The sequence below is a fragment of the Gouania willdenowi genome, unplaced genomic scaffold (assembly GCF_900634775.1).
Source record: "Gouania willdenowi unplaced genomic scaffold, fGouWil2.1 scaffold_160_arrow_ctg1, whole genome shotgun sequence".
Lineage (NCBI taxonomy): Eukaryota > Metazoa > Chordata > Actinopteri > Blenniiformes > Gobiesocidae > Gouania > Gouania willdenowi.
The window spans coordinates 40,208-58,816 of NW_021144910.1; the positions used below are offsets into that span (position 1 = coordinate 40,208).

The 18,609-nt window shown below is 39.8% G+C and overlaps 1 protein-coding gene across 1 annotated transcript; it reads left to right on the forward strand.

Annotated features, from left to right (window-relative positions):
* Positions 1–703: 703 nt before the first annotated feature.
* Positions 704–13,190, forward strand: LOC114458697 (NLR family CARD domain-containing protein 3-like). Its single transcript, XM_028441110.1, is given in 8 exon segments — positions 704–757; positions 3,833–3,952; positions 4,422–4,473; positions 4,741–4,843; positions 5,041–6,939; positions 6,942–7,122; positions 7,211–7,337; positions 12,582–13,190. Coding segments are annotated over 8 exon segments (3,036 nt in total). The 5' UTR covers positions 704–710; the 3' UTR covers positions 13,089–13,190.
* The last annotated feature ends 5,419 nt before the right edge of the window (positions 13,191–18,609 follow it).

Consider the following 18,609-nt stretch of genomic DNA (forward strand, 5'->3'; position numbering starts at 1 on the left):
ATTAGCATCACTGTGTGTAGCATTTAGCGTAAGCATCACAGTGTGTAGCATTTAGTGTTAGCATCACAGTGTGTAGCATTTAGCGTTAGCATCACAGTGTGTAGCATTTAGCGTTAACATCACAGTGTGTAGCATTTAGCGTTAGCATCACAGTGTAGCATTTAGCGTTAGCATCACAGTGTTTAGCATTTAGCGTTAACATCACAGTGTAGTATTTAGCGTTAACATCACAGTGTGTAGCATTTAGCGTTAGCATCACAGTGTATAGCACTAACTCTCATCCAGTCAGTGTGCTGTTAAACTTCAGAGCTCCAGATATTTGTTGTGAAACTCAGAGCTTTGACATCTTTTATCTTCTCTAATGTGTGTTTTCACTCTTTACCATGATACTCAGGTAGCGCTGTTTGTCTCACACTCATATTTTCAGCTCATCATCTCATGACGTGGAGATGGATCAGGACACGGTGAAAGAACAACATGAGATCCAGACTGAAGATCAGAGGTGAGACCACGTCAGAGCTCAGCACTCACACCCCTGTATATCAGTGTTACACTGTGTGTGTGTGTGTGTGTGTGTGTGCGTGTGTGTGTGTGTGTGTGTGTGTGTGTGTGTGTGTGTGTGTGTGTGTGTGTGTGTGTTTTCAAGGACCAGGAAGCATCTCGCAACTGGACCTGGACCCAGCTGTGTGTCCTTTAGAAGTGACCAGTCCATGGGCAAAGTCATTGACTTCAAAGGAGGTCCATCTACTGACCCACAGTGAGTCCACATAAAGAAGGTTGCTGGTTGTCTTCCTGATGGTCCAGGGGCCTCATTTATTGATCCGTTCATAGAACTGGTTCTAAATACGTTCAGACCAATGAAATGTAGAATGTGCACCAGTACAAAAAGAATCAGTATTTATGAAGCGTGTGGACAGAGGTCGTACACACAGCAGTGTTGATTAATCCCACCTGTTCTAAAGCTAGCACATGTTCAGGCTCATTTACATTAAGACACGCCTCCAATTGACCATTTATGGTCGCAGCAATCCCTTTAACCCTCCTATTATTCTTGGGGTCAATTTGACCTCATTCAAAATGTATCACTCAGCAAATAATAGACTTTTTTTGCTTCATATTTCATGACTTTTCTTAATTTGATACAATTAATTAAACATGAGATGATCATAATGATATTTATTCATTGTGATGAACACATATTACACACATTGGTGTAAAACGTGTGTGTGTGTGTGTGACTTTACATCTTCACACCTACAGAGTTGATAAATGACATTATAAAGTCAAACTGATATTTAATTTTTTCATTTTCAAACATGTGAAACCCCTCACACACAAAAAACAACCACAAAAACAATAAAACCATAAAGTAAAAAATAAATAAATAAAACTCTGTTAAAAGAGGAGTGAAACTTTACAGTGAATAACTCCATAGGAATGTGTATGAACTGTGTATGAATGATGGTGGTGGTCAGAGGGGCCGTAGGCGCCAAATGGTAGCCACACTTCTGTCAGTCTGCCCCAGGGCATATGTGGCTACAATGTAGCTTACCACCACTAGTATGACTGGTGTGAATGAATAATTGTTTCTGTTCACGCTTTGAGTTTTTATTATTAATAGTATATATATTACAAAAAATAAATAGAAATAAGTAAATAAATATGTCTATGAGAGAAGGGGGGGGAGTGTCACCAACATCAATCACTATGGTTCATTGTGTGAGAGTTAAGAATGTTCACCACACATTAGAAAAGATTTAGATGAAATATTTTCCAGATCCACTAACTGTAAAAGTGAAAGTTTGACCTGATGGTGGCGCTGCAGTAAAGGTCAAAGGTCATATCATCACCACAACCAATAGGTTCATACTCTAGTGCTCATTAATGTTGTCAGTAAATTAGAGAACATTTGAATGAGAACTATTCCAGATAAATTAATTAGAATGTGAAAGTTTGTCATGATGGTGGCGCTAGAGAACAGGTCAGTGTTTCATTATCAAGGCCTTATTTATGGATTCAACAAATAAACAAAGTGTCTGACACTAAGGTCCTATGCTACTAATCTAGATTATTATATCCTCGATTAATCTGTTAGCTTCAACCAACCAAACATTCCCTTTCAGAGAGAAGCTGTCCTATGGAGGTCGATAACAACACGCTAATTATTGCCAAGTGTTTTCAGTCTGGGTACGTGCACGTTCACATGAAAGGGGTGGAGATTGCAGCGTCTGACCAATCACTACAATGGAGAAAACTGGCAGAGCTTTACAGGAGGAGGAGCTTATCATCTTATACTTGCTGTGTGAAAGGAGCTTCTTTTTATAAATACAATCTGATTGATTGATTAATTAATTGATTGATTATCTAGATATCATTAATTTATATCCATGATGACAGCGAAGAGCAACAGTAGTGCTGCGCACCAGGAACCGGAGCTTTTATACTCACTCAGATCTGATCCACAGGTCAGGTGTTGCTGAAGTTTAAAATGATGAATAATTAAAATTCATAATTCAGACTAAAAACAACACTGTTGTTACAGAAAAGGCAGGAATGAAAGAACCCAGACAGGAATCTGCTAATTATTGTGTAAAAGTGACAGATTATTTATATTAATCCATTAGATGGAATATCACATTTAATGGATTAATATCATAAATAATCTCTTGTTTTTACGCATTCACAGAGTCAGCTGATAAAGACTGTCTAGATCTGTATGTGTGGACGAGTGAAGTCATGTATTAATTAATTAAATGAATATATGACTTCACCTGTCTTTGCATACTATCTGTCATACTGACTATAGAGCAGTCTATCAGATATAAATCTATATGTTTACTAAATGATGTCATCAGTAAATGAAAGAATTGCATCAATGTCTAAATATTCTCTCTCCTGTCAGCGTCAGATCAGATCCACACAGTGACGTGTTCACACATCACCTTTTATTGGACAGCTCGCTTTATAAAAGATCTGATTGGTCAGGAGGCGGGACTTTATTACTTGCTAAGATCCTAGCCAGAGAAAAACCTGTTGCCAACCAGGCTAGCCATTCAGCATAAGTTACCATGGTGATTTAGCTCTGTAAGACTTTAGCGAGCTTAGTATTCCAGCACACACTGATTAAATCCTGGAAGTTAGCATTAGATAAGAGGTAATTTAGATTACTAACACACGCCCTAAAACTTTGTCAATGATTTTCTGAAAATTAATTTGTGGAGGTAAAAATTCCTGGGGTCAGATTGACCCCAAGGGTAAAATGTGTTGGTGATATTTGAGGATAATAGGAGGTTCAGAATGTGTGAACAGACTTTTTTCAGTAGATTCTGACCAAAGCTATAAATGAAATCAAGGATCAACAAACAAACATCCTGAACAAAGACTCACTTATTGATACGTGAACAATAATCATGTTTAAAATGTGAAATGTGTGACTTTTTAAAGAGCGCTGAGGGTCAGACTTCTCTAAAATCTCTGTGTGATTCTGTGTTGTTTGAATGACAGCAGCATTACATCATCACATGATGATGTCACACTATTTCACTTTAAACACACACAGCCATCGGCCTTTTAGCACAAGAACAAACAGAACACATGAGGTTTGATATTGATGAACACTCATAGACTCTGTGTTCTATCTGTAGTTTCACTGCATGGGGCCATTATTGTAACACAACTATTTGTGCGCATAATACAATTCGTGTGTCTGTACCTTGTTCTGTGTGTGTAGAATATTAACGACCCACAGTGAGTCCACATAACGAAGATTGTTTGTTGTGTTCCTGATTATCTGGGTTCTTCACACACTCAACTCTGTATGTGTTTGAACCAGAACCAAGCCCAGACTAAGTGGACCAGGACCTGAACCTGAACCCAGCTGTGTGTCCTTTAGAAGTAACAAGTCCATGTCCAGACTCATTGAATTCAAAGATGGTCCATCTACTAACCCACGGTGAGTGAGCATAAATAAGGGTGGTTGTTGTCTTCCTGATAGTCCAGGTTCTTCACACTCGACACTGATAAAGCACCAGTAAACATGACTCAGCACTTTTGATGGACTATGTTATTTGACGTGGTGTTGATGTAAATCTCAGCAAACAGTGGAAGGTGAAAGAGAAAAGGCTTTGTAGGAATGGTCTCCAGTGTGTAGGTGAGTCTTAGGCAAAGTGTGATCTTCAGATTTGTGAAGGATTGAAGCCAAATAAAGCCTCAGTCCAACAGACTTGTTCTCCTGTTCAGTGGAAAGATGCTGAGATGTTCCACACGTGAGCTGAGCTCCAAAGGCTGCTCCACACTCACTGCACTGTGGCTCTGCAGGACATCACCCACTGTTACTGATGTTCACATGATGTTAGCAGAGCTTCCTGTACTTTCCTCCAGCTGCTCCTCAGCATGTCTGAGTGTCTGTGTCTTCTCCACAGCAGCTTGGAGGGTGTGGATGGTTCTTCTGGAGCTGAGCCTGACTCCATCTTTACGGTGTGTACGTCTACAAAGACACTAAACCTGTGTCAGACTGTGATCAAACCACTGTACACACACACACACACACACACACACACACACACACACACACACACACACACTGATGATTGGAGCAGACCTTCACTCATCACCTTTAATGTGTTTGTGTTGCAGCTGCTGGAGGACAACATCATCAGCTTTGTTAAGGCTGAACTCAAACACATGCAGAAGATTGTGGATGGAGATGATCCAGAGTGCTCAGAGAGTCAGATGGAGGGTGAAGATGAGGAGCAGAGGAGGAGCAGGGAGGCCTTTCTGAACATCACAGTGTATTTCCTGAAGAGGATGAAGCAGGAGGAGCTGGCTGAGCGTCTGCAGAGCAGTAAGAGCATGTGAACATCTTCACTGTGAGGAACATCACATGAAGGACACAAAGCTGGCTTTTCTTTTTCAAAGCATGATTCAATCAGTCATTTAATCTGAGGAACAATCCAGACTGAGAACATCACACACTTTGATCTCCAATGTTCAAACCTGCTCTGACTTCTCCACTCTAACATTAAGTTTGTCTTCACTCAGGAACAAAGGCTCCTCGATACCAACGTGAGCTGAAGTTCAAGCTGAAGAAGTTTCAGTGTGTGTCTGAGGGCGTGGCTAAAGCAGGAAGTCCAACCCTCCTGAAGGAGATTTTCACAGAGCTCTACATCACAGAGGGAGGGGGTGGAGAGGTCAACCAGGAACACGAGGTCATACAGATAGAAACGGCATCCAGGAGATCAGACACAGCAGAAAGAGCCATCACACTAGAAGAGCTCTTTAAAGCTCCTCCTGGAAGACCTCGACCAATCAGGACAGTGATGACAAAGGGTGTGGCTGGCATTGGGAAAACACTCTTAACACACAAGTTCACTGTGGACTGGGCTGAAAATAAAGCCCAGCAGGAGGTCCACTTCACATTTCCACTGACCTTCAGAGAGCTGAACGTGCTGAGGGGGAGGAGCTTCAGCTTGGTGGGACTTGTTGATCATTTCTTCTCTGGAAGCAAAGAAGCAGGAATCTGCAGCTTCCAGGACTTCCTGGTTTTGTTCATCTTGGATGGTCTGGATGAGTGTCGGCTCCCTCTGGACTTCCTCAGCACTCAGACCCTGACTGATGTCTCAGAGTCCACCTCAGTGGAGGTTCTGCTGATAAACCTCATCAGAGGAGAACTGCTTCCATCAGCCCTCCTCTGGATAACCACACGGCCTGCAGCAGCCAATCAGATCCCTCCTGAGTTTGTGGACATGGTAACAGAGGTCAGAGGGTTCACTGACCTTCAGAAGGAGGAGTACTTCAGGAGGAGGTCCACAGATAAAGAGCAGGTCAGCAGGATCATTTCCCACATCAGGACATGTCGTAGCCTCCACATCATGTGCCACATCCCACTCTTCTGCTGGATCACTGCTACAGTTCTGGAGGACATGTTGAAGAGCAGAGAGGAGGGAGAGCTGCCCAGGACTCTGACTCAGATCTACAGCCACTATGTGGTCCTTCAGAACAAAGTCAAGATGGTGAAGTTTGATGGAGGAGCTGCCACAGATCCACACTGGAGTCCACAGAGCAGGGAGATGATAGAGTCTCTGGGAAAACTGGCTTTTGAGCAGCTGCAGAAAGGAAAGCTGATTTTCTATGAGAGTGACCTGACAGAGTGTGGCATGGACCTCAGAGCAGCCTCAGTGTGCTCAGGAGTGTTCACACAGGTCTTCATAGAGGAGAGCAGCCTGTACCAGGACAAGGTGTTCACCTTCATCCACCTGAGCCTTCAGGAGTTTCTGGCTGCTCTTCACGTCCATCAGACCTTCATCAGCTCTAAAGTCAACCTGCTGGAACATAAACCACAGAATAAGTCATGGATGCTTTTATTTCAAAAACCAATTCTGAACCTTCTCAATAGTGGAGGTCAGCCTGACTTAAACCTTCTCCATCAGAGCGCTGTGGACGAGGCCTTACGGAGTCCAAATGGACACTTGGACTTGTTCCTCCGCTTCCTGCTGGGTCTTTCACTGCCGACCAATCAGAGGCTCCTACAAGGCCTGCTGACACAAACAGGAAGTGACTCACAGACCAATAAGAGAACAGTTAAATACATCAAGGAGAAGCTGAGTGAGAGTTTGTCCACAGAGAGAAGTATCAACCTGTTCCACTGTCTGAATGAAGTGAATGATCACTCTCTGCTGGAGCAGATCCAAGAGTCCATGAGATCAGGAAGTCTCTCCACAGAGGAACTGTCTCCTGCTCAGTGGTCAGCTCTGGTCTTCATCTTACTGTCATCACAAGAACATCTGGATGTCTTTGACCTGAAGAGATTCTCTCCTTCAGAGGAAGCTTTTCTGAAGCTGCTCCCAGTGATCAAAGACTCCAAAAAAGCTGAGTATGTGACTTTAGAAGAACATGTCTTTAATTCTGTCACAGACAAACATCTGTAAGGTTTCTCTGACTCTTCATCAGGTTGAGTTCTTGCGGTCTCTCAGAGAGAAGCTGTGCAGCTCTGTCCTCAGTCCTCAGCTCTCAGTCCTCCAGTGTGAAACGTCTGGACCTGAGTAACAATGATCTGCATGATTCAGGAGTGAAGCTGCTGTGTGAAGGACTGAAGAGTCCTCACTGTAAACTGGACTCTCTCAGGTCAGTGGGATCACATGTTCCATCAACATTGTCCTGTTCCTGGTCTCCTCACTTGTTTCCTGAGTTGTGGATGTTTTTCTGAAACCAGTCTGTCAGGTTGTGTCATCACAGAGGTGGGCGGGGCTTCTCTGGCAGCAGCTTTGAGCTCCAACTCCTCCAGTGTGAGAGAGCTGGACCTAAGCTACAACCATCCAGGAGACTCAGCAGTGAAGCTGCTCTCTCAGAGACTGAACACTTTGAGGTGAGACACATCACAGCAGCTCATCACATGTTCACATCAATCCCCATCACATGTGTGACAGAGAGCTGTATCAGAGGAATGTGATGAAGGTGTGAGAGGTGGGACACTAAAGGAGGAGGACTGGGACAGGTTAGAGGGATGAAGGACAGAGATAAGAAGGTAGTGAGGAGTGAGGAGAGGCTGATGGAGAACTATGAGGAGCTGATGAAGGAATGAGAGAGAAGATCAGAGGAGGTGGAACCAATCAGTGAGGATTGTGTTCATATAAAAATATAAATATAGCTTATGAAATTACATTTAAATCTTTTCTCTGACACAAAATTAGGGATGGATAAATTACTGCCCGAATACTTAAATAAATGATTGCATTTCCAGCTGTGAATGTTACTAACCACTAAAAATCAAAACCAATGTTTCAAATATTCAATCAATTAAAGGTAGAGTAGGGGAATTTTTCCTGATACACTTTTTAAGTTTTTGGTTGAAATTTTCTTAATGTTCTGACAGAAATTGAGATCTTATGTTCTCTGAAAAAGGAACAAATACAATCCATCATGTGTGGCAGCTGTAAACCTGTAAAAACTTTGACCAATGAAAAAATATGGTTAGTTTTTTTTTATTAACCATCACGTCTCTCTGTCCCCCTGTTCGTTCTCCACCCCTCGCGTGCACAAGCCCACACTCAAAGTACGTCATTGGTGACAGACTTAAAACAGAGTTTTTGATCATGTTTTTTTAACATACAGTATATAATGATAAAGTTTAGTGTTTACTTACTGCTGAATGAGACACCGTAGTTTCTACACAATACAAACGATGAGCTTAGATCCACTTCTGCAGCAGCGGTGCTAATGCATGTGAGTGAGACAGAGCACAGAGGGGAGGGGAGTAAGCTACATTCAAAATCATGCTAGCTTTCAAAAATCACCTACCCTGCCTTTGAAATATGAAAATATTTATTTCATTATTACATTCCAACAATGCATAAAATAAAATAATAAAATGTTTAATTTCACCCACTCATACAATTATTAAAACAGAAATATGTATGTTTTTAAAACGTTTTAAATCTATTTCAAACTGTAGACTTATGTTACAAATATCATTTTTTAACAATTGTTAGAGTTTTTGAGCTAACTCTGGTGTTCAGTATCTGAGATTTCATACAGAGAGACATAGTCAGAGGTTTTGCTGAATCAATCAATCAATTTATTAGAGATGAACAGAAAATGAATCAACAAGTCATAACAAGTCAATAGAAGAACAGACACTCATCTAAAACACAGCTGTGGTCCTCAGGGTCTGCTCACTCCCTGGGCCCCAAACATAGATTTATCAGTGTTTTTATATATTTAGAAATCAAATGATCAGCTCCTTGTAATTAGTTAAAGATGTCATTTACTGGTGATTTAAAGCAATACAAATTATGTTTAAGATTTATCGATTTATTCATTATTATTGATCATTAGATCAGATGTTCTGAAACTGTTTGTCCTTGTTCTGAAAATGACAGCTAACAAGTTGATCTGATTATATTTTATGAATAGATTTATTGAGTATAAAGATATATAATTATAGTATTACACACAAAAAGAAACCATGAATAATAATCCATTCTAACATTCCCTCTCTTCACACTGTTTAATAGTGTGACTATAAAAAATTATGAATAAGACAAATTATTTAATTCAGACTATGTTTTAATAAGTTATATTAACGTTATTTGGAAATTATAATATCAGGTTACTTAAAGTAAGCTTGTTAATTTATTTTATTTTTCCTTCAATTTTATTTCAAGTTATATTCCTATTTTGTTTACCATTGTTAGAGTGGGCCAAAAACTTTTATTTAACTTTATTACATTTACTGTATTTGGATTTACTGTTAGACTATGTTTTAATATAAGAAAAAAGTTATAATTAGAACAGAACAGAATACAAACATGATTTGTGTTTAAATTAAATATACACAGTAAACTTGAAATTAGCCACTTATATTTATCCGTACAAACAATAACTGAATACATGCTCATCAAAATCAATCTTATAAAACATCGCATGATTACAAAAGGTGTTGTAAGAATTATTCAATACAGATTTTATAATTTCTTTATTACATACAACCACATAGTGAGGTGAGTCTATGATTGCTATGTAGTGTGTGTGTATTTTATTTTAATATCACTTCTCTTTCCATGTGAATGTGAAAACCCACAGCAGGAACCTTAACTGATTGATTGATTGATTCTTATTTCTTAGTGAGGAAAAATACATTCACGGTCCTGCCTGCCCACAGCGACCAGTCAGGAAATGACTTTCAGAAATTATTATCAATCTTTATCAAATTTATATGGAAGCTTTTGAAGCACAAACGACAAAAACATGTGATCACCCTCTAATATAAACTGTGCAGAAATAATCTATCAATATAATATATAAACTTTTGTTAAATAAAAATCAATTAAAGCACAGTGATATTGCTTACTCATTTAAATTACAATTATATGAATCTATATTAGTTAATTAGTGTTATTCTATCAGCTGTTCTATTTCCTAACTGAGCAGGTGGTTGTTTCACATTATTTTAATTTATATATAAAGTAATTTATCATTGCCCTCTCTTGTAACATATTATGTTTTTTAAAAATGAATAAATCATAATTAAAAATAGACTAAATCAAATACTTATCCAATGGTTTCTGTTCTCAGCTTTTGATGTCTGTATCCTGTGAACAAAAAACTACATTTATATACATTTCAAAGGTTGATTATGATTTTTTAAATATTTCAAGTTATAATTTCTATCTAATTCTATCCATGTCTACATATTTATTTATCTATCTGAGGATATAAATACACGTAAGGGTTTTAGTTGTGAGATTTTTAGAACATAAAGAGAGGATAATGACAATATTCTACACAGTTGTAACATAATATTCAAACTAACAGAGATTATTAAAGAAGTGAATAAAAAAGTAAGAAAATAACCCAAAGAACTGAAAAGTAAATCAAATCATTAGAATAAAACAGTAATTAGAACAAAACACAAATGTAACCAGGTGTTATGTTAATTTATGCCTCTACTTATATTTATATAGATTACAAGGGAACAGATTTTTGATTGCATTTAAGTCTTTATTATCTCTCTAAAGAGTCCTAGTTAAATCTATAGACCACGTACCATGTACAGTTCAGCCCCCCCACCTTTGATTAGACGTTTTAGGTGGTGAGGTTGTTTTTATAACCTCAGGTGATCAGCCACTGTTTTGCATTCTGGGCCAGGGTCTATACAGTATATATGATTCCTCAATATATGAAATAATGTTATCCATGTCTGTTATTAAGATCATTTGTTCATTTACCTTTTAACTAAAAATATGACTTTTATTCAAGCTACAACTGTAAAGTGTTGTGGAGTGTTACATTGTGTATGTGTATGTATGTGTGTATGTATATATGTGTGCAAACAGCTATCCTTCTATCACATGATCACTCACTCAAAGACACGCCCTGGTACATTTTTCACTCACAACACGTTTCTCTCAGTTATACATAAAGTGTCATCATCCATCAATCAATCACTCTATGACACGCCCACTAGCACACTCACACTCACAACACGTTTCTCCGTGTGTGTGTGTGTGTGTGTGTGTGTATATATATATGTATGGTAGCAAAAGTATGTCACAAACACAATATTCAATAAACCATTAAAATATAGTAGAACAGATTTATAAAATACAAACAATGAATATGGAGTCATTAGGTTATTGCAGTTTTTTTCAACCTTAGGGTCAGCCTGGAATTAAATTGAGTTTAAATGTCTAGTAATTGGTGAAAAAGTAAGTAAAAACTGATTAAAATTCTATTGTTAAAGTTTTTTGAATTTTTGTTTTTCAAACACACAATACAAATACAAATACAATAAATATCAAATAACTGTATCCTATACTTAAACTTTCTGAAATATGTAAATCTAGTTCAAATAAAAGACAAAAAAAAATAAAGTTTATATCAGAATACTAGTATAGTTTCCAGGTGAAAAAAGTGTACATATTAAAAGTTACAGGAGGGGCCCAACAAGATGGTTTGTACCCAGGGCCCAAAATGTGGTGCTACGCCCCTGGTGCACACTCACAGCCAGGGTCTGTAACGCACAGACATCATCAGTTCTCAGATGAATATATGCACTATTAGCTAAACTTCACAATAACACTATAACAATGTAATAGATTAGATCAGCTGACATGAACCTGAGTCACTGCACCATCTATGTTTATGTCACGTGACTCCAAAATCCTTTTATGCACACCACAAGGAAATAATCTGACTATTTAAACGTTATTTAACAACTCTCCACATCCATTACACACAGAACACACAATCATAATAACACACTCCATCTCCATCACCACCACCTTGTAAAAATACTGTAGTGTGACGTTAAACTGTATGAATAGATATGAAAGTGTACGGTGGCACCATGCTCTTACTTTGAGCTGCAGGGAGGGTTGCCATGGTTACAGGTGTCCAGATGTGGAGGTGTGCTCTGGGGGCGTGGAGATAAAGTCTCTCATGAGGGGACGAATGTCCAGGGAGTTCAGAATCTGTGTGTTGCTGGGGGTACTTCAGCACCCCCAGCACCCCTACTTCCTGTGGCCCTGCTGAATATTCAGTTACTGTTGATCAACCTGATTTATGATGATATTATTGTTTGTAAACACAGACAGATTAGATGTGATCAATACGTTAGATCACATGATCACATGAGTTCTGATTGGATTTCAGCCTAGGTGACCAAATAGTGTATATATACATATATATAATAGTGTATAGTTAAGATCAGAGGAGGTGGAACCAATCAGTGAGGATGAAGAGAGGAACACTTTGAAGGAGATGAAGAAGGTGAAGCTGTTGAAGACAAACCAGTAGAAACATGGAGAGCTTGATGGAGATGGCATCAGGTTTCTGAGCAGCACTTTGGACTCTTTAGGTGTGTAAATCACTGCCTGTGTTTGCTCCTGCAGGGCGGACCATGGAGGAGAGCAGAGGATCAAAGCTGGTGTGAGGAAGTGTAAGTGTGTGTGTGTGTTCATTCAAAGTGTCCTCATGAAGCTCTGAGTGAATGAACATGTCAGTGATACAGAGAGAATGAAGCATCACATGATCAACTGTTGTTTCTTTGTGTCTCATCAGATTTCTGTCACATTCACCTCGACACAAACTCCATCAACAGAAACCTCAGACTGTCTGACAACAACAGGATGGTGACACGTGTGGAGGAGGAGGAGCTTTATCCTGATCATCAGGACAGATTTGATCACTATCAGGTTCTGTGTAGTACTGGTCTGACTGGTCGCTGTTACTGGGAGGTGGAGTGGAATGGAAATGTTTCTATAGCAGTGAGTTACAGAGGAATCAGAAGGAAAGGAGACAGTGATGATTGTTGGTTTGGATTTAATAATCAGTCCTGGATTCTGGAATGTTCCAGAGGTTTTTACTCCTTCATTCACAATAACATATTTACACATACCTCCTGTCCCTGTGGTTCCTCTGGTAGAGTAGGAGTGTATGTGGACTGTCCTGATGGACGTCTGTCCTTCTATGAAGTCTCCTCTGACTCTCTGACACTCATCCACACCGTCTGTACCTCCTTCACTGACACTCTGTATCCTGGGTTTAGGATTTGGTTCATTGGTTCCTCAGTGTCTCTGAGTCCTCTGTGAGACAGACAGACAGACACTAAGACAAAGAGACAGACAGGCAGACAGACACACTGACAGACAGACAGACAGACACAGATAGACAGACAGACAGAGAGACAGTCACACAGACAGACACACACAGCTACACAGACAGACAGACACAGAGACAGACAAACAGACAGACCGACAGACACACAGACAACACAGACAATACACACAGACAGACAGACACACACACACAGACAGAAAGACAGACAGACACAGCTACAACGACAGACACACAGAGAAAGACAGTCAGACAAACACAGCTACACAGACAGACAGACACACAGACAGACAGACAGACACACACAGCTACACAGACAGACAGGCAGGCAGACAGACAGACAGACACACAGACACAGCTACACAGACTGTCTGTCAGTGTCTGTCTGTCTGTCTGTGTAGCTGTGTGTGTGTGTGTGTGTGTGTGTGTGTGTGTGTGTGTGTGTGTGTGTGTGTGTGTGTGTGTGTGTGTGTGTGTGTGTGTCTGTCTGTCAGTGTCTGTCCGTCTGACACACACACACAGAGACAGACACACAGACAGACACACACAGCCACACAGACATAAAGACAGACAGACAAACAGAAGACAGACAGACACAGCTACAAAGACAGACAAACAGACACACACACACACAGACAGACAGACAGACAGACAGACAGACAGACAGACAGACAGACAGACAGACAGACAGACAGACAGACAGACAGACAGTCAGACACATAGACTGACAGACACACACACAGACAGACAGACAGACACTCACAGCTACACACACACAGAAATACAGACAAAAAGACAGACAGAAAGGTAGGCAGACATACACACACACACAGAAATACAGACAGACACACAGCCAAAACAGACAGACACACAGACAGAGAGACAGACAGACATGTATATGAGTCCTCTGTGAGACAGACAGACTAAATGGCCGACTTCCTGTTTGGTTTTGGGCGGGGTCACAATGTAACTTTTTGCTCATCTTGGGGTCAATAATACATGTAAATTTGATGTGAATCACCTGAAAAATAGCCAAGATACATCATTTAGAATGTGAAGGAATTTCCAGTGACATTATAGGCCCCTCCCACTGATCACAGCCTGTTTTTTCTTCATCACCCATCTTATATGATTCATCCAACACTATTTTGAAGTCAACATGACATATTGTCTTACTGCTAGAGCTGTTAGCGTCAGACGCTACTAAAAGTGGTGCCATCTGAGAACACAAAGCATGAGGTCACATCTGTCTCATGTTCTTCTTCTCCACAAAAGTGAAACTGTTCCTCATTCACATGTTTTATTATGAATGATGATAAATGTGTACAGAATAAAGCAGATGATGTTAGTCCATCACCTGAGGATTATAGAGGGGATACATTTTCTATCAGGCACAGTGAGACAGGCTGAAATCATTTGTATCTCCTGATAACATGTTCTGGTCCACAGTCCTGTATCACCATGTGTCTGTGTTGAGAATGTCTGAATAAATGCTATGAAGTTATGATGATCAACAGAGGCTGAATAAAAAAATACACCAATATCTAAAGATCAGATCTCCTGTGTAAAGGAAAGTGAGTTACATCAACAACTACTGTTGGCAGTGCTGCAGTAAGTTCATCAGAACATCATTGAGTGAAAAAGGTGGATCTGAGTCTGACAGTGTGTTCAAATGTTCACAGTGGTGTTGATTTTACTGTATCACAAGTTGGACACATTGATCTAAAGACTGAATTACAGGGTGTTTGATTCTAGAACCCAGAGAGTATTTAGCTAACGTTTAGTTAGCAAGCTGGTCGCCTAGCAACATTACACTATCATAGAAAATGGAGAATATATGACATTGTCAAGCAGATCTATTAACTTTAACAACATGTAATTTACAGAATAGCATTATTATTATTATTATTATTATTATTATTATTATTATTATTATTATTATTATTGTGTGTATTTAGCTCAAACTGTCTTTTTAGTGTTAATCTTACTGTCTGAATTATATCAGTTTTGTCTCTGCTTACACACATGGTTTTGTTGTTAGATTTAGATTAAGATGAAATTAGATGTTCTGAAAATAAAATTTAATTATTGTATGTTGAAAAAGAAACCATGAATAATAATCCATCTTCTTGACAATCAAAGCATGATTGTAACAATCCACATTTAGTTTTATAATAAGCTAAACATAGAATTGTAGCTCCGCCCTTCATGCGCGCTCCCACAGCAGGGGAAACAGATTCTGTTGGGGGTCACTACTTTGGTACGACAAAGTCCAAAATGCTTGACCATCACATGATTCATTTAAACTCAATTTGATCTGGAAGTTAGTGGTGGGCAATTTGAATTCATTGACATAGCTGGGATTTTTGGTAATTTGTCGTCAATAACTGCATTAATTGACAATATTTATACTGTACACCGTCATATGTATGTGTATAAAGAATATATGTTTATGTAGTTCCATAAATAGTTTTTTTTCCCGAATGTAAATTTGTATTAATGAGAAAAATGTTAAAAAGCATGTTTATTTGTATTGTATACAGTATGTATTGCTTTGAATTTTCTTTAATTTTCTTTAAATAAGGGGTCATTAAAAAACATCACATCTAGACAGGACACACACAGCATCATTGGTCCTCACCATGCAGCATCATTGGTCCTCACCGTGCAGCATCATTGTTCCTCACCATGCAGCATCATTGGTCCTCACCGTGCAGCATCATTGGTCCTCACCATGCAGCATCATTGGTCCTCACCATGCAGCATCATTGGTCCTCACCGTGCAGCATCACAGGTCCTCACCGTGCAGCATCACTGATCCTCACCGTGCAGCATCATTGGTCCTCACCATGCAGCAGCATTGGTCCTCATCATGCAGCATCATTGGTCCTCATCATGCAGCATCATAGGTCCTCATCGTGCAGCATCATTGGTCCTCACCATGCAGCATCATTGGTCCTCACCGTGCAGCATCATTGGTCCTCACCATGCAGCATTATTGGTCCTCACCATGCAGCATCACAACAGTAGTAGTGTGAAATTATTACATAGAATAGGTGTGATTACTAATATAATTCATATAAAATGATCAGTATGATATCTAATGTAATATCACAGTATAATACACATTTGAAACACACCATGTCATGTTTTCATGACTCATCATGGTCTGTTGATGCTCCATCATTTGAAACCAGTCCTGTAACATCACTGCTCCCTGTGCTCCTACAGTAGGTCACTTACACTCTAACCAAATTACATGATTAGTATAACAACTTGTATAATACAGGAATAGCCTATATTACTTATACTATTAAGTATAGTTCCTTGTTAAGTTTAGTATAATTTAATTTCAACATTGTTGTTCTATTTTAAACTTCTGTGTGATTTCAATCTCAAAAGTTCTAAAGTGCATCACAGACTGTCTAATCTACTGTAGCTTCAATGTGCTACAATGATAAACTGATCACTTCAGGGACTAAATGTGAGGCTCAATGAGCCACCATTGCTGTAAATAAAACAACCATTGGAGTGAACGAGTTGTTGCTACTTTCTGGTTGTGTCTAAATGTTCCCTCCTATCTCCTTTCCTATCAACTGTTCCTTCACCCCTGGAAGTGTTTAAGTCATGGCCATGATAAAGAGCGTCCAAGTTCTCTATAAGCTCAGGAAAAAAGAAACACACACCAGGGCGTTTACGGAAACTCACGATGACCGAAAAGTAACATAGATCATGTAAGTTATCAATGCAATAATATAAACAACTTTAAATAAAGAATCTAAAACCCATATATTATTATATGTAGACATATAATCAGATTATAACTGACTTGAAACAGACACTGTGGTTCTAGAAAAAGGATCAGAGACATTTTTATCCACATGATGTTTTATTCAACATAATTCATATTACTGAGTAAAAGGTGAGTGTGATCAACCATTCTCAATGTGACGTTCTTTAGTTTACCTTTAGTTCCTCGTAGCCATGGTAACCTCTTTTCCTTTGATTTACATTCATACCTGTGATTTATGACATTATATCAGTGGAAAGTGTTAGAAATGAGCTTTTAGTCCATTTTAGGAAATGTGTAGTTTTTTCACCACGACAGACGTCACTAACCTTCACCACCGTCAGATTATCATGTCACCTAGTGGAAGTGTGTCTGATTGTCAAAACAAACGTGATGGCCTTTTCCTAACTCCTCTCCTAACACCTTTCCTTAAGCCTGTGACGTCATCTATGAGGGTTAAGGAAAAGTGGATAGGAAAGGAGATAGGAGGGACTATTAGGACACACCTCTCTCTATACGGCTCTGATTGTCTCCAGGCAGCCATTAGCAGGAAGCTGCTGCACCGAGGAAACCTTTTCTCATGAAAATTATCATTTATATATTGTATATGACATGACATTGCAAATATAAAAACACATTTTGCTCAAAATAATTGATTATGTATTTAAAAAAATAATAAGTATTTTTTTTAAAAAGATGGGGGGCGGGCGGCGCACTAGCGCCCTCTATTGGTCGGCCTCCACTGTGTGTATGTTTTTTGCAATGACCTGATGAAAGATGTCGGACCGAAACCTTGGTGAATATAAAAAGAGTTTCTCAGATCTAAGTCTGCATTAAACCAGTTTTTGTTTGTACTTTAAATCTAAATCCCTTTTAAAAATAGTTAAATTGTAGCAGTAGTCAACATTCATCTGTTCACTTTCACAACCCCTTTATTCTAAATATTATCAGTTTTTATAATTGTATTAAATATGTTTACATACAGTTCAAGCCTTTGAATGCTACCTTATTAAAATGTTTGTTGTGTTAATTTAAGTCGTGCTCTGATTTTGTTTGGTCACTGATTTTTTAGTTCCTGTCAATTCCCTTTTAAAACTAATGACTTAAACTGTAAAGAACACCATAATGCTTTGATCTAAATCATTTATTTATACATGTTGGTAAAACATTACATACATGATTGACCTCCCTTACCCCACAGTACTCCTCTACTGCTATAGGCTCCAGGTCAAGCCCCCACCACATGTCAGCAGTCTGACTGGATGGTCTCAGAAGCCTTTTGGTGAGGTTTGGGGGGTGGGTGTGCTGGTGTCCTCGCCGGGGTTGGGGCTGTTTACTGGGGGGCGGCGCTAGCTGTTCCGGTGGTGGAGGTTGCTGTCGGCCGCCTGGTGGGTCTGTCCTGCCATCTGCGGACTGGTGGGTGGGTCCGGGGCATCTTTGGCTGGGGGCTGCTGTTCCGCACTTGATGTGTGCCGTTGGGGTGCCTCCGTCGTCGCGGTGGGGATTGCCGGTTGCTCACGGGCCGGGGGGGGGGCGCTGCTCCGTGGCTGGCGCTGTCCGGGGGGCGGCGGGCCCTGGGCTGCTGGCCTTGGGCTGTCCGGGGCTGTGCGGTCCTGCTGGGCTGTGGCCGGCTCCTGGGCGGGGCGTCCCGGGGGGCTTGGCCCGGGGGCTTGCCCTTGGGGGGTCCTGGTCCCGGGGGGTGCTCC